General features: G+C 57.1%; 1 protein-coding gene and 1 long non-coding RNA gene across 3 annotated transcripts; one reads left to right on the top strand and one right to left on the bottom strand.

Annotated features, from left to right (window-relative positions):
• Window positions 1-231: 231 nt before the first annotated feature.
• Window positions 232-4,125, bottom strand: LOC107050685 (coiled-coil domain-containing protein 81-like). Of its 2 annotated transcripts, XM_040656891.2 has the most exons (8): window positions 3,956-4,125; window positions 3,738-3,799; window positions 3,155-3,308; window positions 2,697-2,953; window positions 2,456-2,541; window positions 1,974-2,098; window positions 1,348-1,459; window positions 232-1,040 (listed from the first exon to the last, which is right to left on the bottom strand). In XM_040656891.2, the coding sequence occupies exons 1-8, from the start codon at window positions 4,080-4,082 to the stop codon at window positions 518-520; spliced, it is 1,446 nt and encodes a 481-aa protein (XP_040512825.1). In that variant the 5' UTR covers window positions 4,083-4,125; the 3' UTR covers window positions 232-517. The 2 variants fall into 2 exon arrangements, with proteins under 2 accessions (XP_040512825.1, XP_015129876.2); XM_015274390.4 differs by having other exon boundaries at window positions 3,738-4,125.
• LOC112531459 lies at window positions 2,091-3,891 on the top strand. Its single transcript, XR_005843419.1, has 3 exons — window positions 2,091-2,259; window positions 2,736-3,648; window positions 3,750-3,891. It is a non-coding gene; the product is annotated as an uncharacterized LOC112531459 (long non-coding RNA).
• Window positions 4,126-21,010: the final 16,885 nt, after the last annotated feature.

Genomic DNA, 21,010 nt, shown 5'->3' with positions numbered 1-21,010 from the left:
TGGTATCCTGTGAGAGCTCTGAGCTGCCGCACCAATTTGAAGCTGACTTCATTTTTGGTCTTCCCCTTCAGCAGAAAAGCTCAGACAGCCGAGCCAAGCGAGACGCTGGATTTCCTTTGGCATCAAGGAAAGCATCGTGAGATGTTCTGATGCCCTCTCACAATTCTTTCTCCCTCCGCCAGCACCAGAGCTGGCGTCCAAAGACGCAATGACACTGCCACAGGCATTGTGGAGATTTGTATGGGATAGGCCCATGGTAAGGCTTTATTGACAGAGGGAGGGACAATGAAGATTGGATGTCAGGGAGAAGGTCTTTCCAGAGACGGTGGTGAGATGCTGGAAGCGGATGCCCAGAGAGCTTGTGGACGCCGCGTCCGTGGCAGTGTTGAAGGCCATGTTGGATTGGGCACTCGGCAGCCTAGTCTAGGATTAGATATGATGCAGATGGGATTCAAGCATCTGTTTTGCAGCCAGCTCGAGTGGAGCTCTTGGAGCTCATGGGCGCCCCATGCCCGCATCAGCGTGGGTAGTGTGTGCCCTTCCTGCGCGGTGGGGCTTTGCTGTTTGGAGGCTGACGCTGAGGAGACTGTGTTTCTTCGTTTATCGGTGGCAGAAATCCAGCTCTGTCAGCAGAGGACTCCTGCGGCTGGCTGGCCTCAGCCTGAGATGTTGATGCTTCCATCTCCTCAGGTTCTTTCTGCCTGCTCTTCTTAGCCCTGCGCCTCAGAAGTCTGACTGAGTCGCATGCCAGAAGTGGAAGCCGGGATGGAGTGCCTTGCGATGCCTGCGACGGGCTGGACTGAGCCCTTGAGGAAGGTCTGGAATCGTTGCTGAAAGATTCGTTGGCTTTGGGCAACTTCAGCACCGCAGCCACACGATGGGCTTTTTCCGCTTCCCGTTCTTCCTCACGGAAGCTCACGTGTTTGGTTCCCGGGGCTCGGCCCAGGTCTTCTTGGCTGTCTGTTTCTGCCTGGCCCTGCAGCTGGCAGGTCAGCGGCTGCTTTTGGTCTTCAGGCACTCCAGGGATGGCTGGCAGCAGACTGAAAGGACAGAGCAGGAGGGGTCCGCCTGAGTGGATGATGGCTTTGGGGCCGCATCCTGCAAGCCGGAGCCAGGACCCTTGGCTGCAACGCAGCCTTCCCCACAGACAGCTCAGCGGCTGCCCCGTGGCTCTCCCCCGTGGGATCCAGAGAGGGGCCAGCCCTGTGAGCTGGGGGGCTCCTGGCGTCCCCATCCCAGCACTGTTGGGCAGCCAGAAACAGGGACCCTTTGGGGCTAGGGAATGGGCTCTCGTTGGCTCAGTCAATCACCCCCATGCACATGCCAAGCCAGAGCCTCCAGCCTCACCTGGACGTAGAGCTCTCCTTGCGCAGTAAGCTCCTTATCCTTCGGAGTTTTCCTCCATCTAGACTGTCCGAGCTCAAGCGTTTGATGAAGGTTGGCTTGCCAGCAAATCTCACTGGGATTGGGAAGGCAGAGGAGACTTACCGTCAACCCTTTGGCTCACTCACCAGGGGCGCTCAGGCCTGTTCCCAGAACATGCGAGAGGGCCGCTCTGCTCCCCCCACTGCTGACATCTGTGCCGCCCGCGGACCCTCCCTGAAACCATCTCTGGCCCCACTTCTCCTCTCTGCCATCTTGGGACTCTCTTTTGGGAGTGCATTAGTGACGCTGGCTTTGGGAAAGCGGAGCTGGGTGGTGACGATGAGCTGACAGGGTGACTTTTGGGGACCATATCCTTTTGTTGGGGGAGGGCGGGGCCTAAGGTGCCGAGGTGCTCCTGCCAGGGATGGGGGCACATCACAGCCAGCACCTTGGTTTTGGAGAGGCCAACAATTCCTCGTGGGAAGAGGCCGTGCTGAGCTGGCGTGAAGCTTTGACGTAAGTCAGAGCCCTTGGCTGATGTTCAGCAAGGGATTTCCCATCTCAAGTTGGTGGCTTGTGCCCTGGAAAGGCGCTGGATGCTGCTTTACCTTTCTTGCCCTGGGCGAGAGGTGGCAAAGCCTCCTCTTCCTTTGGTTTCCCCTCCGCAGGGATGCCTCCTGAGGACCTGCGGGATATCCCAGGTGGTGGTTTGGGTACAAACTCCATTTGAAACCTGTACGCGAGGAGACGACAGTGAGCGGTGGGACGCAGCGCTCCAGCAATCCTTGTTGCTCTCTCTGATTGCCTGCTGACAGGCCCATTTTCATGCTGCATGATGGCCACTGCTTTCTAAAGGCTTCAGCAGGGCCAGGCTGAGAGCAACCTGATGTGGCGGTAGGTGTCCCTGTTCCCTGCAGGGGAGTGGGACTAGGTGCCCTTTCCGGGTTCCTTCCAGCTCAAATGATGCGATGATTCTATGCCATATCCTCGTGGGCAGGGCAGGGACACCCATGGTCACAAGGAACAAATGCTACGGCATGAGAGCTGAGCAGCTGCAGCAAGCAGCAGCTACAGCCCCCAACATACTCACTTGGGAAAGACGACGAGGCAGCCAGAGAGTGCCAGGGAGGCCACCGGTGCCGCTCGGGACACCACCATGTCCAGCAGCCAGGGGGCCTGCAGGGGAGGAACAGGGAGGATGTGGGACGTCCTTGTGACGGCTGAGGCACTGGGCGCACAAGGAGCCCAAGGCAGGGAGGGCTGACAGCACCGCAGCACTTGCATGGCGCGAGCAGCTGGCCAGGTGCTGGTGGTAGAAAGCTACAGCTCACCTTGAGAAGAGCTTTCCTGAACTTCTCTTTCCCTGACAGCTTGTCAAGGAAGTCGTAATAGAATTTCATGTGGAAGGTCATTCCATCGATGTGGAGTACTCCAATGTCCTTGAAGACAACGGCAACGTTCTCCCCATTCTTCAGGCAGCCAGAGAGCAGGGACACGGTGCTTTGGATGCAAGCCTGCGCTGTCTGCCAGGTCACAGAGGCAGCTGCGGCCACCTCGCTGCTCTTGAGCGGCTCCAGCTTCCTATGGGCTGAAAAATGGGAGGGACGGAGTTGATGATACGGTTGGTTTTCCGCAGTGCTTCCCTGGAACTGCTTCTTGTGGCCATCAGCCAGAACGGCCCCATGTTTGGCTGGGCTCCTCCGAGGGGGAGGTTTGCTTTGGAGAATGGAGGCGGTGGCCCTGTTGGCCCTGTGCGTGAAGCCAGCAAAGCTTTAATCCTCCCTCCTACCTGGCAGGGACTCCCTGCGGGGCTTGAGGTGGTGCACGGCTATGAGGTTTCCAGACAAGTGAAAGACGGGCCACCGCAGAGTCACGGTCCCGTCCTCAGTCCTGATGTCTCTGGAGATGGTGTCAAAGGATCCGAAGGTGGGAATCCAGACCCCCTACAAGTGGTAGAGAAAGGAAGGGCGGCAGGGTTATGGGCCGGCTGGCTGGAGGAAGAGCCCATGTAGCGGTCCAAGGCAGGGACGGAGCTCAGGAGCCCTCTCTCGCTGTTCAGAGGCACAAGCCAGGGCATCGGGAATGGCTTTGGGAAGGGGCTGCACAGTCCTCTCCTTCCCCTCACCCTCCCAAATGCAGCACAGCAGTCAGGGCAGAAGCAGCCTGATGGGATCCAGAGGCTTCCCGCGAGCGGGATCAGCCCTGAGACAGGACAGCGCCCAGCACAAGTGATCCTGCGGGATTTGCAGGAAGCCCATGGCATGCCCAGTAGAGACACGTGGGGTGATTTCCTGCTTTCTGTGGAGGGGAAGAGTGGGAGGAAGACTTGGCTGAGGAGGACAGGGAGAGGAGGAACCCGGCAGCCAACCCACCTTCTGCACCAGGAGGTGCTCTTGTACGTAGGCGGCCACCGCATCCCAGACGGCAACTCGCTCTGGAGGGCAAAGGAAAAGCAGGTCACACTCTGCACCTGCCGCTTCCCGGCAGCCCTCCCGCTGCCAGGCGGGAGTGAGGTGGCAGATGGAAAGTGTCGTCTGCGTGCCAGGATTGGCTGCAGCAGCGCTCCTGTGGTGGCTGTGGAGCCGTGTACCTTCGGTGTCGGTGCAGGTGGGTCTGGAGGCACGCCTCGCTGCGGGGCCATCCTCGCAGAAGCTCATCCTGTTCCGCCTCGTGCCAGCGGGTTGCTCCTTGTTGGCGCCAGCCATGCCGGAGCTCATCCCTTCAGGTGCGTCTGCTCTCTACCAGATGCTCCTTCAGGATGCAGGACCCACCAGCGTGCACCGCCTTCATACCCCTCCCGGGTGGCCGTGTCACAAACGTCGCCACGGCGACGCGGTGACAGCGTGGCCAGTGCTGGCCGCCGCCCATGATGACGCTGGCACCAGCAGCCTGCTGCCCACCCCGGGTGGCAGTGCTGGCACCTCTCCGTTTCCTCTCTCTTCTCTTCTTTGCTCTCCATGCTATGTGACTCGTTTTTCTTTCGTAGCCGTTGCCTGAATTGATCTTCAAGTTGTTGACACAGAAACAACACCTGTTCCAAAGGACTCTACGCGTAACGTTGAAGACCTGTTGCCAGAAGGTTTCTTAGTTTTGCCTGGCAGTTTTTTCCTTGATTCTTTGTTGGAACGCTCACTGAATTACCCGGCATTGATCCTCGACGTCATTGTGGTGACTGCGTCGCACCCGCAACCCTAGCGGGCAGGGAGTGCTGTGTTTGGGGGATCTGCACCTGCACTCCCCTTCTGCTGTCCTTTCTTCCCTGTAGCCTCGCTTGCTTTTGCATTTGCACTTCTCTTACGCTCTTGGTTCTTCCCTGTATTCTCCCTGCTTTTCCGTCTGCATTCTCACTCTTTTCCTGTTTTTTCTCTTCTGCTTCTCTTCTGCTGTTCTATCCTCTGTGTATCCTCGCTGCGCTTTCATCTCTATCCATGCTCTTCAGTGTTTTTTTCCCCTGCTTCCTCTTAGGCTCTCCCTTCTTTTCTATCCTCCCTGCTCTTTCCTCTGCATTCTCACTCTTCTCCTGTTCTTATTCCCCTGCATCATCCTCACTCCTTTTCCCTCTGCATCAGCACTGCTCTTCTGTTGGATTTTGTTTCCTGTTGCCAGACTTGTCTTTATTCTGCATCTGCACTCCTCTTCCCCTGTTCTTTCTTCTCTGTATCCTCACTCCTCTTTCTGCTGCCTCTGCTCTTCTCTCTGCTATTTTTTTTGTTCCCTGTATTCTCACTTGTCTTTCTTCTGACTGCTCTTGAAGAGAGAGAGCAGGACCCTGCAGTTTGAGAGAGAAGGGCCTCACAGCAAGAAAGGGGAAAGCAGCTTCACAAAGTAGAAACAAGGGGCAAATAGAGATAGTTTAGGTAGAGAGTGTTAGAAAACAAGGGGTTCCAAGCACTTGCACAGACACTAGGTCTGGAATAGCAAGGAGGATGAAGGCCATAGAGATAAGGGCTGGAGAGCAGCTCGAAAAAACATTTGGCAGGGAGGTGATTAGATGTCTACAGGGCAAGTTGAAACTGGTTTGGGGGATGCCGCCCCTTCAGGGTCAGAAGTTTGCAGCGAGGAAGACGACGAGCCTTTGTGAGGAAGACTGCAAGCCTTCATCATCACGACCTACTACGCCCGCGCAAGGGGGGGAGGGACTGCATGCTAATAGGCTCTCGGGAATGTAATGAAGATGTATCTGAATTCCTGTCAACTACTGATTATGTATTAGTTTGACCTATAACTATAGCACCATTTCTCCTGACGGGGTGCAAGTTAGGTGGAACGATCCGCCTTGCACCAGGGTGTACGCGCGTCACCAATAAACACAGAGCTGCTCCATATCCTTCCTGGCTATAGGGTCTGATTTCCTCACGTCAGTCTGTCACATAGGTCTGGGTAGGAACTTACTGGCATTGGCAGGGCCCTTTCTTGCCACTCCTCTGCTATTATCGATTAAATCTATCAAGAAATCATAACGGCTGTTCTCTGTAAAACCAACACGCAACCTTGTTCCTTCTGCAAGCAACCAAGCCCAACAAACGCTGGTAGTGTTGGTAGCTTCTACACTGGTAGAAGGGAAGATAAATCCCTTCAACGTGCTGAACTGCTGTGTAGAATGAGCTTTGTTTTAATCTCGTTCCTCTACGATGCTCAGCTTTCCTAGCTTCTCCCCTGCCTAAGCACACCCTTCTGTCCCTTGGCATTAACCATCGCGCACAGCGGGATCAAATCTGAGCTCTGTCTCCTCCTGCTTCTTTCCAGAAGGATGAGACAAACAGCAGAAAACAACCAGCCTCCACAGCTAACTCGTTTGGGGTTGCTCCGGACGTTTGGATGTTCCCTTCCATGGCCCAGGCCAAGCTCGCTGAGCTGCTCCTCCTTTGTGCAGGGGAAGACCGGTGCAGGTGCAATGTGCTGGCTATGCACAGCATGCCTTTTCCTTGCTTTTCCTCTCCCCCTCTTCCACGAGCAAACAGCATCTCAACTCTTTCCTTGCTCAGAAACCACTGAGGTAAAAAAGAACTGGCAAGCTTGCTTTTAGAATTACCTTCTCTGTACGACCTGCTGCTTTAAAGCACCAGCTCTCCTAGCAATGACCTGCCTCTGGCATGCTCAGCCTGCAGGGAAAAGTTATTCCTCTGTGTCTGCAGGCTTTGCTCGCATTCCCAGGTGCAAGAGTCAGTCTAGAGCTCAGCCCAGCTTTACCAACAACAGAAATCCAGTTGATGCCAGCTGTGTTTTTCTCTCTTCTGAAACACCGTACTGCTGCAAGAAGCAATGTTGCAAATGCTTCTTTATTGCACAAAAGCTAGGAAATAGCTTTTTTTCTAGAGATTTCCACACGAGACATACTTTTCAAGGAGGCACCAGGCAAGTGGAGACAACGGAAAGCACTGGCAAGTCAAAGCTTGGTTAAAAGCTTTCATGTGAGACTTCTTTCATGGGCATCTTTTCCCATGCAGGTCAGCTACGGTGACGATAAACCATGTCCAAAAGCTTCACTGCATGAGAACGCCACATGCAAAAGATTAGAAGCTGCAGAGATATAAATTCATCTCAGCCCAGAAATCCTTCCCTGTGTGTATTGCCTGGAGTTCCGAGACTGCAGAGCCAGAATCATTCTCCTCCTCTGGGTGCAGTCTAGGAGATGGACACCTCCAACCACGCACACTTCCACAGCTCTTCCTTTCTCATCAAGTCAGGCCTTGACACAGGAGATGTTTTTGTCCCCTCTTTTTCCTGAGGTTACCCCCCGCTGCCTCTGTTGCCGTGTTTTACTTGACCACTAACAAAAAAGTGTGTCTAAATAGTTCAGCCTGGGATTCTTCATGTAGTAATGTAATGCGAGGAGCTGGGGCTTTCCAGAAGAACAACCGTTTTGCTAAGGAAACACGCCGTTTGGGATGGGGACTCTACACAGCTCCTAGGCAGAAGGTGGTGGGGCTCTCACGTCACGCTGCTCCCAGGCAGGGTCTCCAACATAGTTACCTTGATTTGCATTTCTCTTTTGCCTACTTGCAAGCACACCCCTTCAGGGCACTTCTCATCCCACTCTCAGTCCTTGTAAGAAAGGCTGTGGCAAATCCACCTGCAGAAAACACTGCCATTCCCTTTAGAAACAAAGAAAACATTCTGCCCTTGCTCCTGAGCCTGGTCCCTGCCTCCACCTGCAGGGCTTGGCTATCCTGGCACTGTTCGTGGGCCACTAAATGAAATCCAGACAACAGAGACAAAAAGAGGCAGAGGACTGGCACTAATACTTCTTCGTTGGCGGGAATCTCCACAGAAAGTCCTGTGCTAAAGTTGTGAGGTTCAGGGAACACCCCTATCAAGGCAAAAGACGTAGTATGGAAGGTTTGGTTACCGCATGCTGAGTAGAAGAAGAGAAAGGGCTATTACCTCCTATTTTATTTTTCTTTCAGTCTCTCTCGTCATGTGGATCTGAGGATGACCAAAGCCTGTTGCCCCAAGCATTGCTGAACCTGTCAAAATGGTTGCTCAGAGGTATTACACCGGCACATCGCACAGAAGAACTGTGTAACCTAAGTTGCAAGGGGAGAAGAAAGGGGAGCGGCTAACATTCATTACCTCCCGTAAACTGATAGCCGTTGGCTTCTTGTCCCATCCAAATCCTGGCAAGCAGGATAACAAAGATTTAGTGATGTTTACAACTGTGGTAGGGATTGCTGGATACAACCAGCCACCCAAGGCTGAGCACGCTCTGCGATCCCTTTCGCAATTCTAGAAATGCCCAGAAGAGCTCCGTGTTCTCTTGCTTTCATTTCCTTACACAAACCATTTTCAAATGCACGTTGTTATAGGCTGACACAAGATCTAGGGCCTAAAGCCACAGCCACAGAGGTGGACACTGGCCCCAGGGCCTAAATCCATATCTACAGCCAGACAGGCCGGCACCAGCTCTGGTACATAAAGCCAAAGCCAGAGAAGCTGTCAAGGTCCCTGGGATGTAAGTCCACAGCCAGAGAGGCCGGCACCAGCCCTGTGGCCGAAAAACACAGACAGAGAAACCGGCACCGGCCTTGGGGCCTGGAACAACAGCCACAGCTGGAGAGGCCACTACCAGCTTTGGGCCTAAAGCCACAGCCACAGCCAGACAAACCAGCACGGACCCTGGGGCCTGAAGCCACAGGCACAGCCTGAGAGACCGGCACCAGCACTGGGGTCTAAAGCCACATAAAAAGAGGCCAGCACTGAGCCCAGGCCCTAAAGCCACAGCCTGAGAGGCTGACGCCAGCCATGGGGCTTAAAGCCAAAGGCACAGCCAGGCAGGCCAAAAAAGGCCCTGGGGACTAAAGGCACAGCTTGAAAGGCTTGAAACAGTGCAGGGGCTTAAAGCCACAGCCAAACTTAGAGAGGCCGGCACCTGAAGCTCCAACCAGCAAGGCCAGCACCGGCCCAAGGGCCTGAAGTCACAGCCAGAGAGGCCTACACCGGCCCCAGGGCCTAAAGCCCCAGCCCCAGTCTGAGAAACCAGCACCAGCCCCAAGGCCTGAGGCCACAGCCACAGCCACACAGGCTGCCAGCGACCCCAGGTCCTAAAGCCACAGCCCAAAATGCCAGCACTGGCCCCGAGGCCTAAAGCCACATCCAGAGAGGCTGGAACCAGGCCAAGGGCCTAAAGCCACAGCCATGGCACAAGAGGCCAACACCAGCTTTGAATATAAATCCACAGCCCAAGAGGCCTATACCGGCCCCGAGGCCTGAAGGTACAGCCACAGCCCGAGAGGCCTACATCGGTCCCCGAACCTAACGCCACAGCCAGACAGGCCTGCACCAGCCCCGGGACATCCAGGCGTGCGTTGCTATTGGTTTCCAGTGATTCCTCTGGGACTCCATTGACCACCGTGAAGCCATATTGGTCTTTTCTGTTTTTTATTGGGCTGCACAAGAGTCGTCTTCACTTCTCCATTCCTGTTCTTCAGATAACCCCATTGGGTGACCCTAAGATGTGGAGCTGGGAGGCGTCCATTTCCTTCACTTATGATGAAAGCAGAAGGGCGATGCGGGCACTCGCTGAGGTCACAACCACTGCTGGGTTGGGAGCGTTTGTGCCACAGCTGGTGAGCAGAGCTGGTGCTCTGGTGAGCGTGCTGCACGCAGAGACTGAGCTCTGGGCCTTCTGTGGAACAGATCACCCTGCGAGAGCCCGACGGAAGCATCGCGTGTGCACTCGTCGGTACTTTCTGCAGGATTCCTGTCCCAAAGGAGATTCCGGGATCGAGGCGGTCTTAGGAAGAGGGAAGCCAGCTCTTTCCAAGGGCCGGGGAAGTTCCTGCAGAGAGAGCCTCTGGAACTTCAGCTTCCTCTGAGCCTTCAGCAGCCATGTCTCAGCAAGGAGACGACCACGGTTCCAATTCCTGCCGTGTGAGTGGCAAGGTATGGCTGGGCCTCTTCTGCTTGGTGCTTCCTTTTCCTTGGTTTCAAGGGGAAGGGACGGAGCAGGGGGAGGCCTGCTGGTCCTTGCTGACCTCAGGAACCGGTTGGATTCAGCGCTCACTGCTGACAGCCTGGGCTAACAACGTGGACGTGGCTCAGGCTGTCTTTTCCCATAGTGATAATCAGTGTCTCAGCACTCTGATATCCCATCTGTGGCACGATCTGGAACCTCTCTGCAAATCTTGGCTGCCCGTTCCAACCACCGTTTCTCCCTTTCTCTCTTCAGAAGTGGCGCGGTGCGGTTCCCCGCGGTTGGGTGCAGCAGCCAGCAGGCTGCCAGAGATCCAACCGCGCCTTGCAGCGCACAGAGGGACGCAAAAGGGACGGACGGTCCTTCCTGCCATACAGAAGTGAGTTTCTTCAGCCCTCTGCCGCAAAGTGTGGAGGAATGAATTTTGAGTATTCCTTCTGAGCGGGTGCAGTGCTGTAGGGGATGTCAAGTAAGCATCCATTTGGAGTGCAGGAAGGAGCAGTGCAAAGTGAACTATCAATCTGTTTGTGTTTGGGCTGTCAAAGTAGCATCTTTCTGTTTCCTGGGGGGACGTGGGCTTACTGCATGATATTTCTGCTGCTGCCTGCTGGTGCCTGTGAAATCAACGTTGCTGATTTTTTACAATGTTTCTGTAGGGATGGAGCCTGTGCGTCCATGGAGTGGTGCTGGGCAACGGGGGAAACGGAAAGCCTCCGCAGGTAAGTAGCTCATGTGAGCTGTGCTATGGGTATGCGCCTCTAAATAGGGCTGCATGAAGGGCAGTGTGTGCGATGGAGGGGAGAGGAAAGGGCACTGCACATGCGTGCTGGGAACCCAACGTTCACCCAAGATCCTAAGATCCCTTACCGTGAGCACTCGAGACATCCTAGCACGATGGCCCATTCTGCAGAGTGCAAGGACTGCAAGGACTCTCTTTCAATCTTGTTGCTTCTCCTTTCCCAATTATCACAGAGAGAGGTGCCGAGCCCAGTGGAAAGATCTACGCAAAAGCGGTGCAGGAAGTCCTTCTGGAGAGAGCTCATCTCCAGGCTGGAGGGCTTCCTACAACAGCAGGTCCCAGCACAGGGGGAAGGCCTTCCCCTGCTGTGTGCCCCCGCTCTGTCTCCAAGTCCTTGGCTGGATGTAAACGCAAGGGCTTGGAAGAAGCTAAGCCAACAGCAGCGCAGCTGCCTGCTAACAAAAGAGTGAGGGGGCCGAGCGGAGACAGCGTGCCAGCTCCAGCAGCACACCCTGGGCCTGCTGCAGCGCGGAGCTCCAAGCTAAGAGGTGAGAAGGTGCTGTGGGACCCACCCTGGTGAGCTGCTGCCCTTTTCAAGCACACTGAGTTTGCTCAGGGTTTGCTTTGCTTTTTCCTTCTCTGTGGAGGGGACAAGAGTGGAAGGCTACAAAGTCCAAAGGCAGTGAGGTTCCAGAACACATAACCCTGTCTCCTTCCATTAACTCCATGGTGGTCTTCTGCACATCCCCCTGGAAATGTCATTCACTGGGAAACTTCCTAGTCCCGTTTCCTCTGTTTTTTTGCTGCCTTCTGCCTGTACGGCACCCCTGTTTCTGCAGTTGTGCTGCTGACAAAATGCATTCATGTTTATTCTTGCTTTCTAGCAAGAAGACGCCAAGAGAAAGAGAGGAGAGGGGAATCGATGAAGGCTGCCCTCAGAGCTGCCGCTGCACGTGCAGAGGTGAGTCCTTGGTGAACGCAGACATGGCTCTGGTTGTTCTCAGGGCCTCCGTCTGTCAGACATGAAAGAAAGAGACTGTAAAATCCCGAGGGAAGAGGTGTCCCATTTCTACCCTCGCTCCGTTTCTTTCCAGGCCTCCGCAGTGAACAGCCTTGTGGAGATGATGCAGAAGCTGCAGCTGAAGGACTGAGAGGAGGAGCGTCAGCAGGCAGCGGCTGCAGTGCGCGGCGTTACAGGGCAGCGCTGCGAGTGCTGCCCAACTCGGCCCTCCAACTTCAGATGGAGTCAATAAAAACCAGTCACAATGAGAGATTCACACAGCGCACAACCTCATTTGTCCAGCGGCACTCAGAGAGCTGCTGCACCACCTCCTCGTTATTGGTCTCGCGGCGCTCGCTCAGAACTCCCACAGCTCCGTCAGCGAATGCTGCCATCCAGTGATGCAGCGGAGGCAGCAGTCCTTTGCACTGCCCACAAACAGACAGTCTGCAAAGCACGTGCAGAGAGCTGCGAGGAACAAAGCCTGGCCACGAGCGTGCTAACTTGGAGAGCAACGCTGTGCAGATGGCTGAGTTTCCCAGGGCAGCACTGAGTGTTTTTGGCTTTGATGACGAGTGTATAATGAGCAAAGTTTTCTCAAATGGCGTGTTCTCAAAAAGTGACAGGCTGTAAGTTCAGAGCAGCATCTCTGCAGCTTAGGACCGCCAGGCCGCCATCCCGGCACTGTTCTGCTTACAGACAGCGCTCCAGGTTCTCCTGGTGTGGCACTCAGAGGGCGCCCCTCTGCCGTGCAGCCCTCCCCAGTGCCTGCCTGCCTGTCACTGTTCCGGCTGGGATGGAGCTGTTTCCTTTGCAGTGCCTGCTATGGCGCTGTGTCCTGGTTCTGTCAGCGCTCCGTGCCGTCCTGCAGGCTGTTGTGCAGAGCGCAGTGCTGTGGAGCTGTGCTTCCCGGCCCTGTGCTCTCCAGCACTCTGGCGGGACTTCTGCCGCTCCCAGAAATCTCCTGTTCCCAGGAGCCTCCGCTGCTCCCTTGCATGCGCATCTGTGTGTACGGATGTGTGCAGAACCATACACCCACGTGCAAAGACTTCCCCACACACACACCTGTGGCCAGGCAAGGCAAGTAAAGTCCAGGCCACGCAAGGCCAGACCAGGCAAGGCCTGGCAAGTCCAGGCAAAGACAGGCAAAGACAGGCAATGCAAGGCAAGTACAGGCAAGGGCAGGCATGGCAAGGCAAGGCAAAACGAGGCCAGGCCAGGCAAGGCCTTTCTTGGCAGGGCAAGTCACGTCAAGTCAAGGCAAGTCCAGGCAAATCCAGGCCCGGCAGGGCAAAGCAAGGCAAGGTACAAAAAAGGCTAGGCAAGGAAAGGGGAGGCAAGGCAAGGCCAGGAAAGGAAAGTTCTGGCCAGGCAGGGCAAGGCAAGGCAAGGCAACGCAAGGCAAGGCAATAAAAGGCAATAAAAGGCAAAGAAAGGCAAGGCAAGTCCAGGCAAGGCCAGTCAACGCAAGGCAAGGCAAGTCATGGACATGCAAGTCCAGAGAAGGCATGGCAAGGCAAGGCCAGGCCTGGCCAGGCCAGACCACGCAAGGCAAGGCCAGGTAAGCCAAGGCAAGGCCAGGCAAGGCAAGTCCAGGCAAGTCCGAGCAAGGCAAGGCAAGTTAAGGTCAGGGCAGGCCAGGCCAGTAAGGGTAAGAACAGGCAAGGCAAGGCAAGGCCAGGCAAGGCAATGCCAGTCAGGGCATGGCAAGTCCAGGCCAGGCAAGGCAAAGGAAGGCAAGGCAAGGCAAGGCAAAACAAGGCCAGGCCACGCAAGTCCAGGCAAGGTAAGGCAAGGTAAGGCAAGGCAAGGAAAAGCCAGGCAAGGAAAGGCAAGTTTAGGCCAGGCCAGGCACGGCAAGGCAAGGCAAGGCCAGACAGGGTCAGGCAAGGCAAGGCTATACACGGCTAGGCCAGGCCAGGCCAGGAAGGGAAAGGCAAGGCCAGACAAGGCAAGACAAGCCCAGGCCTTGCAAGGCCAGGCAAGGCAAGGTAGGCATGGCAAGGCAAGGCAAAGTCAAGCAAGGCCAGGCCATGTAGGGCAAGACAACGCCACGCCAGGCAACGCAAGGCAAGGCAAGACCTTGCAAGGAAAGGCAAGGCAAGGCCAGGCAAGGCAAAGCAAGGCCTGGCAGTGCAAGGCAAGGCCAGGCAACGCAAGGCAAGGCAAGGCCAGGGAAGGCACGGCAAATCCAGGCCTGGCAGTGAAAGGCAAGGCAAGGCAGCCAAGGCAAAACAAGGCCAGGCAAGGCAAGGCTAGGAAATGCAAGGCCAGTCAAGGCAAGTCCAGGCAAGGCCAGACAACGCAAGGCAAGGCCAGGCAATTCATGGACATGCAAGTCCAGAGAAGGCATGGCAAGGCAAGGCCAGGCCTGGCCAGGCCAGAACACGCAAGGCAAGGCCAGGTAAGCCAAGGCCAGGCAAAGCAAGGCAAGGCCAGGCCAGGCAAGGCAAGTCAAGGCAAGGCAAGGCAAGGCAAGGCAAGGCAGTGCCAGGCCATGCAGGGCAAGACAAGGCAAGATAAGGGCAGGCCAGACAAGGCCAGGTAGGGCAAGGCAAAGCAAGGGAAAGCAAAGCCAGACAAGGCAAGGCAAGGCAGGACAAGGCAAGGAAAGGCAAGGCACAGCAAGGCAAGGCAAGGCAAGGAAAGGCCAAGCAAGGCAATGCAAGGCAAGGCAACACAAGGCAAGGCCAGGCAAGGCTAAGCAAAGCAAGGGAAGGCAAGGGAAAGCAAGGCAAGGCAAGGCAAGCCAAGGCAAGGCAAGGCAAGGCAAGGCAAGGCACTGGAAGGCAAAACTAGGCAAGGCAAGGAAAGTCCAGGCAAGGCAAGACAAGGCCAGGCAAGGCACGGCCAGGCAAGGCAATGCAAGACAAAGCCGGGCAAGGCAAGGCAAGGCAAATCCAGGCTAGGAAGGGAAGGCAAGGGAAGGCAAGGGAAGGCAAGGCAAAACAAGGCTCGGCAATGCAAGGCAAGGCCTCTCAAGTCATGGAAAGGCAGGGCAAGGCAAGGCAAGGTACGGCAAGGTAAGGCAAGGCAAGGCAAAGAAAGGCAATTTAAGGCCAGGCCAGGCACGGCTGGGCAAGGCAAGGCAAGGCAAGGCAAGGCAAGGTAAGGTACGGCAAGGTAAGGCAAGGCCAGGCAAGGTAAGGTAAGGCAAGGCAAGGTAAGGTAAGGCAAGGTAATGCAAGGCAAGGAAAGGCAAGGAAAGGCAAGTTAAGGCCAGGCCAGACACGGCAAGGGAAGGCAAGGCAGGGTCAGGCTAGGCAAGGGAATACAAGGCCAGGCCAGGCCAGGCCAAAAAGGCAAGGCAAGGCCAGGCAATGCAAGGCAAGGCCGCTCAAGTCAAGAAAAGGCAGGGCAAGGCAAGGCATTGCAAGGGAAGACAAGGCCAGGCAAGAAAAGTCAAGGGAAGGCCAGGCCTGGCAAGGCCAGGCATGACAGGGCCACCCAAGGCAAGGCAAGGCAAGGCAAGGCAAGGCCAGGACTGACAAGGCCAGTCAAGGCAAGGCCAGGCAAGGCAAGTAAAGGCCAGGCCAGGCCAGGCCAGGCAAGGCCAGGCCAGTCAAGGCAAGGCCAGGCCAGGTAAGGCACGGAAAGGTTGGGCCAGGCCAGGCCAGGCATGGCTAGGCATGGCAAAACCAGGCCAGGCAAAGCAAGGTCAGGCAAGGAAAGGCAAGTCCAGGCAAGGAAAGGCAAGGCAAGTCCAGGCAAGGAAAGGCAAGGGAAGGCATGGAAAGGCAAGGAAAAACAAGGCAGATCCAGGCAAGGAATAACAAGGCCATGGAAGGCAAGGCAAGGCAAGGCCAGGCCAGGCCTGGCCAGGCCAGGCAAGGCAAGGCCAAGAAAGGCAAGGCAAGGCAAGGCAAGGTACGGCCAGGCATGGCCAAGCAAGGCCTGGCAAAACAAGGCAAGGCCAGGCAAGGGCAAGGCCATGCCGAGCCAGGCCAGGCAGGACAAAGCTAGGACAGGCAAGTCATGTCCAGGCCAGGGAAGGCAAGGCTCAGCAAGGCAATGCCAGGCAAAGCCAGGCCATGCAGGGCAAGGCCAGGCCAGGCCAGACAAGGCAACACTAGGCAAGGCAAGGCCAGGCAAGGTACGGCCAGGCATGGCCAAGCAAGGCCTGGCAAGGCAAGGCAAGGCAAGGCCAGGCAAGGGCAAGGCCATGCCGAGCCAGGCCAGGCAGGACAAAGCTAGGACAGGCAAGTCATGTCCCGGCCAGGGAAGGCAAGGCTCAGCAAGGCAATGCCAGGCAAAGCCAGGCCATGCAGGGCAAGGCCAGGCCAGGCCAGACAAGGCAACACTAGGCAAGGCAAGGCCAGGCAAGGCAAGGCAAGGGAAGGCAAGGTAAGGCACGGCAAGGCCAAGCAAGGCCAGGCCAGGCAAGGCAAGGCGAGGCAAAACAAAGCAAGGCAAGGCAAAGGATGGCAAGGCAAGGCAAGGACAGATCAGGCCAAGCCAGGCCACGCAAGGCAAGGCCAAGCAAGGCCACGCAAAGCAAGGCAAGGCAGGGCAAGGCCTGACAGGAAAAGGAAATCCTAGGCCAGGCAAAGCCAGGCAAGGCAAAGAAAGGCCAGGCAAGGCAAAGCAAGGAAAGGCAAGGCAAAGCAAGGCAAAGCAAGGAAAGACAAGGCAAGGCAATGCCATGGAAGGAAAGGGAAGGCAAGGCAAGGCCAGGAAATGACAGGGAAGGCAAGGCAAGGCCAAGCCAGGAATGGCCAGACAAGGCAAGGCAAGGCAAGACCAGGCAAGGCGAGGCCAGGCCATGAAAGGCAAGGCAGGGCCAGGCCAGGCCAGGCCAAGCAAGGCAAGGCCAGGCAAAGCAAGGCAAGGCAAGGCAAGCCAAGGCCAGGCAAGACCATGACAGGCAAGGACAGGCCAGGCCGGGCAAGGCCGGGCCGGGCAAGTCAGGTCCAGGCCAGGCAAGGCAAGCCTAGGCAAGGAAAGGCCAGGCAAGGCAAGGTAATGCAAAGCAAAGCACAACAAGGGTAAGCAAGGCAAGGCCAGGAAAGGCAAGGCCAGGCAAGGCAAAGCAAGGCATGGCAAAGGAAGGCAAGGCAATGCAATGCAAAGCAAGGCAAGGCAAAGCAAGGCGAGGAAAGACAAGGACAGGTCAGGCCAGGCCAGGCCAAGCAAGGCAAGGCAAGCAAGGCAAGGCAAGGCAAGGCAAGGCAAGTCCATGGAAGGCAAGGGAAGGCAAGGCAAGGTCAGGAAATGCCAGGGAAAGCAAGGCAAGGCCAAGCCAGGCTAGGCCAGGCAAGGCAAGGCAAGGCAAGTCCATGGAAGGCAAGGGAAGGCAAGGCAAGGCCAGGAAATGCCAGGGAAGGCAAGGCAGGACCAAGCCAGGCTAGGCCAGACAAGGCAAGGCAAGGCAAGGCCAGGCAAGTCCACGCCAGGCAAGGCGAGGCCAGGCAAGGTAAGGCCAGAACAGTCCAAAACAGGCCAGGCAAGGCAAGCCCAGGAAAGGCAAGGCCAGGTAAGGCAAGGCAAGGCCAGGCCAGGCCAGGCTAGGCAAGGCCAGGCCAGGCAAGGCCAGGCCAGGCCAGGCAAGGCAAGGCCAGGCCAGGCAAGGCAAGGCCATGCAAGGCAAAGCAAGGGAAGGCCAGGCCAGGCCATGCAAGGCCAGGCAAGGCAAAGCAAGGGAAGTCCAGGCCAAGCCGGGGCAGGCCAGGCCAAGCCACGCAAGGCCAGGTAAGGAAAGGCCAGGTAAGGAAAGGCCAAACAAGGCAAGGCCAGGCAAAGCAAGGCAAGGCAAGGAAAGGCAAGGCAAGGCCAGGCAAGACCATGACAGGCAAGGACAGGCCAGGCCGGGCAAGGCCGGGCCGGGCAAGTCAGGTCCAGGCCAGGCAAGGCAAGCCTAGGCAAGGAAAGGCCAGGCAAGGCAAGGTAATGCAAAGCAAAGCACAACAAGGGTAAGCAAGGCAAGGCCAGGAAAGGCAAGGCCAGGCAAGGCAAAGCAAGGCATGGCAAAGGAAGGCAAGGCAATGCAATGCAAAGCAAGGCAAGGCAAAGCAAGGCCAAGAAAGACAAGGACAGGTCAGGCCAGGCCAGGCCAAGCAAGGCAAGGCAAGGCAAGGCAAGGCAAGGCAAGGCAAGGCAAGGCAAGGCAAGGCAAGGCAAGGCAAGGCCATGGAAGGCAAGGGAAGGCAAGGCAAGGTCAGGAAATGCCAGGGAAAGCAAGGCAAGGCCAAGCCAGGCTAGGCCAGGCAAGGCAAGGCAAGGCAAGTCCATGGAAGGCAAGGGAAGGCAAGGCAAGGCCAGGAAATGCCAGGGAAGGCAAGGCAGGGCCAAGCCAGGCTAGGCCAGACAAGGCAAGGCAAGGCAAGGCCAGGCAAGTCCACGCCAGGCAAGGCGAGGCCAGGCAAGGTAAGGCCAGAACAGTCCAAAACAGGCCAGGCAAGGTAAGCCCAGGAAAGGCAAGGCCAGGTAAGGCAAGGCAAGGCCAGGCCAGGCCATGCAAGGCCAGGCAAGGCAAAGCAAGGGAAGTCCAGGCAAAGCAAGGCAAGGCAAGGAAAGGCAAGGCAAGGCCAGGCAAGACCATGACAGGCAAGGACAGGCCAGGCCGGGCAAGGCCTGGCCAGGCAAGTCAGGTCCAGGCCAGGCACGGCAAGCCTAGGCAAGGAAAGGCCAGGCAAGGCAAGGTAATGCAAAGCAAAGCACAACAAGGGCAAGCAAGGCAAGGCCAGGAAAGGCAAGGCCAGGCAAGGCAAAGCAAGGCATGGCAAAGGAAGGCAAGGCAATGCAATGCAAAGCAAGGCAAGGCAAAGCAAGGCCAAGAAAGACAAGGACAGGTCAGGCCAGGCCAGGCCAAGCAAGGCAAGGCAAGGCAAGGCAAGGCAAGGCAAGGCAAGGCAAGGCAAGGCCATGGAAGGAAAGGGAAGGCAAGGCAAGGTCAGGAAATGCCAGGGAAAGCAAGGCAAGGCCAAGCCAGGCTAGGCCAGGCAAGGCAAGGCAAAGCAAGTCCATGGAAGGCAAGGGAAGGCAAGGCAAGGCCAGGAAATGCCAGGGAAGGCAAGGCAGGGCCAAGCCAGGCTAGGCCAGACAAGGCAAGGCAAGTCCATGGAAGGCAAGTCCACGCCAGGCAAGGCGAGGCCAGGCAAGGTAAGGCCAGAACAGTCCAAAACAGGCCAGGCAAGGCAAGCCCAGGAAAGGCAAGGCCAGGTAAGGCAAGGCAAGGCCAGGCCAGGCCAGGCTAGGCAAGGCCAGGCCAGGCAAGGCCAGGCCAGGCAAGGCCAGGCAAGGTAAGGCAAGGCCAGGCCAGGCCAGGCCCCGCTAGGACACGCCAGGCAAGGCCAGGCCAGGCAAGGTAATCAAGGCCAGTCCAAACCAGAATATCCCAGGCAAGGGCAGGCAATGCAAGGCCAGGGCAGGCCAGGCCATGCCAGTCAAGGCAAGGCCAGGCCAGGTAAGGCACGGAAAGGTTGGGCCAGGCCAGGCCAGGCATGGCTAGGCATGGCAAAACCAGGCCAGGCAAAGCAAGGTCAGGCAAGGAAAGGCAAGTCCAGGCAAGGAAAGGCAAGGCAAGTCCAGGCAAGGAAAGGCAAGGGAAGGCATGGAAAGGCAAGGAAAAACAAGGCAGATCCAGGCAAGGAATAACAAGGCCATGGAAGGCAAGGCAAGGCAAGGCCAGGCCAGGCCTGGCCAGGCCAGGCAAGGCAAGGCCAAGAAAGGCAAGGCAAGGCAAGGCAAGGTACGGCCAGGCATGGCCAAGCAAGGCCTGGCAAAACAAGGCAAGGCCAGGCAAGGGCAAGGCCATGCCGAGCCAGGCCAGGCAGGACAAAGCTAGGACAGGCAAGTCATGTCCAGGCCAGGGAAGGCAAGGCTCAGCAAGGCAATGCCAGGCAAAGCCAGGCCATGCAGGGCAAGGCCAGGCCAGGCCAGACAAGGCAACACTAGGCAAGGCAAGGCCAGGCAAGGTACGGCCAGGCATGGCCAAGCAAGGCCTGGCAAGGCAAGGCAAGGCAAGGCCAGGCAAGGGCAAGGCCATGCCGAGCCAGGCCAGGCAGGACAAAGCTAGGACAGGCAAGTCATGTCCAGGCCAGGGAAGGCAAGGCTCAGCAAGGCAATGCCAGGCAAAGCCAGGCCATGCAGGGCAAGGCCAGGCCAGGCCAGACAAGGCAACACTAGGCAAGGCAAGGCAAGGCAAGTCTAGGTCATGCAAGGCAAGGTAAGGCACGGCAAGGCCAAGCAAGGCCAGGCCAGGCAAGGCAAGGCGAGGCAAAACAAAGCAAGGCAAGGCAAAGGATGGCAAGGCAAGGCAAGGACAGATCAGGCCAAGCCAGGCCACGCAAGGCAAGGCCAAGCAAGGCCACGCAAAGCAAGGCAAGGCAAGGCAAGGCCTGACAGGAAAAGGAAATCCTAGGCCAGGCAAAGCCAGGCAAGGCAAAGAAAGGCCAGGCAAGGCAAAGCAAGGAAAGGCAAGGCAAAGCAAGGCAAAGCAAGGAAAGACAAGGCAAGGCAATGCCATGGAAGGAAAGGGAAGGCAAGGCAAGGCCAGGAAATGACAGGGAAGGCAAGGCAAGGCCAAGCCAGGAATGGCCAGACAAGGCAAGGCAAGGCAAGACCAGGCAAGGCGAGGCCAGGCCATGAAAGGCAAGGCAGGGCCAGGCCAAGCAAGGCAAGGCCAGGCAAAGCAAGGCAAGGCAAGGAAAGGCAAGGCAAGGCCAGGCAAGACCATGACAGGCAAGGACAGGCCAGGCCGGGCAAGGCCTGGCCAGGCAAGTCAGGTCCAGGCCAGGCACGGCAAGCCTAGGCAAGGAAAGGCCAGGCAAGGCAAGGTAATGCAAAGCAAAGCACAACAAGGGCAAGCAAGGCAAGGCCAGGAAAGGCAAGGCCAGGCAAGGCAAAGCAAGGCATGGCAAAGGAAGGCAAGGCAATGCAATGCAAAGCAAGGCAAGGCAAAGCAAGGCCAAGAAAGACAAGGACAGGTCAGGCCAGGCCAGGCCAAGCAAGGCAAGGCAAGGCAAGGCAAGGCAAGGCAAGGCAAGGCAAGGCAAGGCCATGGAAGGAAAGGGAAGGCAAGGCAAGGTCAGGAAATGCCAGGGAAAGCAAGGCAAGGCCAAGCCAGGCTAGGCCAGGCAAGGCAAGGCAAGGCAAGTCCATGGAAGGCAAGGGAAGGCAAGGCAAGGCCAGGAAATGCCAGGGAAGGCAAGGCAGGGCCAAGCCAGGCTAGGCCAGACAAGGCAAGGCAAGGCAAGGCCAGGCAAGTCCACGCCAGGCAAGGCGAGGCCAGGCAAGGTAAGGCCAGAACAGTCCAAAACAGGCCAGGCAAGGCAAGCCCAGGAAAGGCAAGGCCAGGTAAGGCAAGGCAAGGCCAGGCCAGGCCAGGCTAGGCAAGGCCAGGCCAGGCAAGGCCAGGCCAGGCAAGGCCAGGCAAGGTAAGGCAAGGCCAGGCCAGGCCAGGCCCCGCTAGGACACGCCAGGCAAGGCCAGGCCAGGCAAGGTAATCAAGGCCAGTCCAAACCAGAATATCCCAGGCAAGGGCAGGCAATGCAAG

This window comes from Gallus gallus (assembly GCF_016699485.2).
Source record: "Gallus gallus isolate bGalGal1 chromosome 37 unlocalized genomic scaffold, bGalGal1.mat.broiler.GRCg7b 37_unloc2, whole genome shotgun sequence".
Taxonomy (NCBI): domain Eukaryota; kingdom Metazoa; phylum Chordata; class Aves; order Galliformes; family Phasianidae; genus Gallus; species Gallus gallus.
This window is presented reverse-complemented; position numbering and strand designations above follow the sequence as displayed.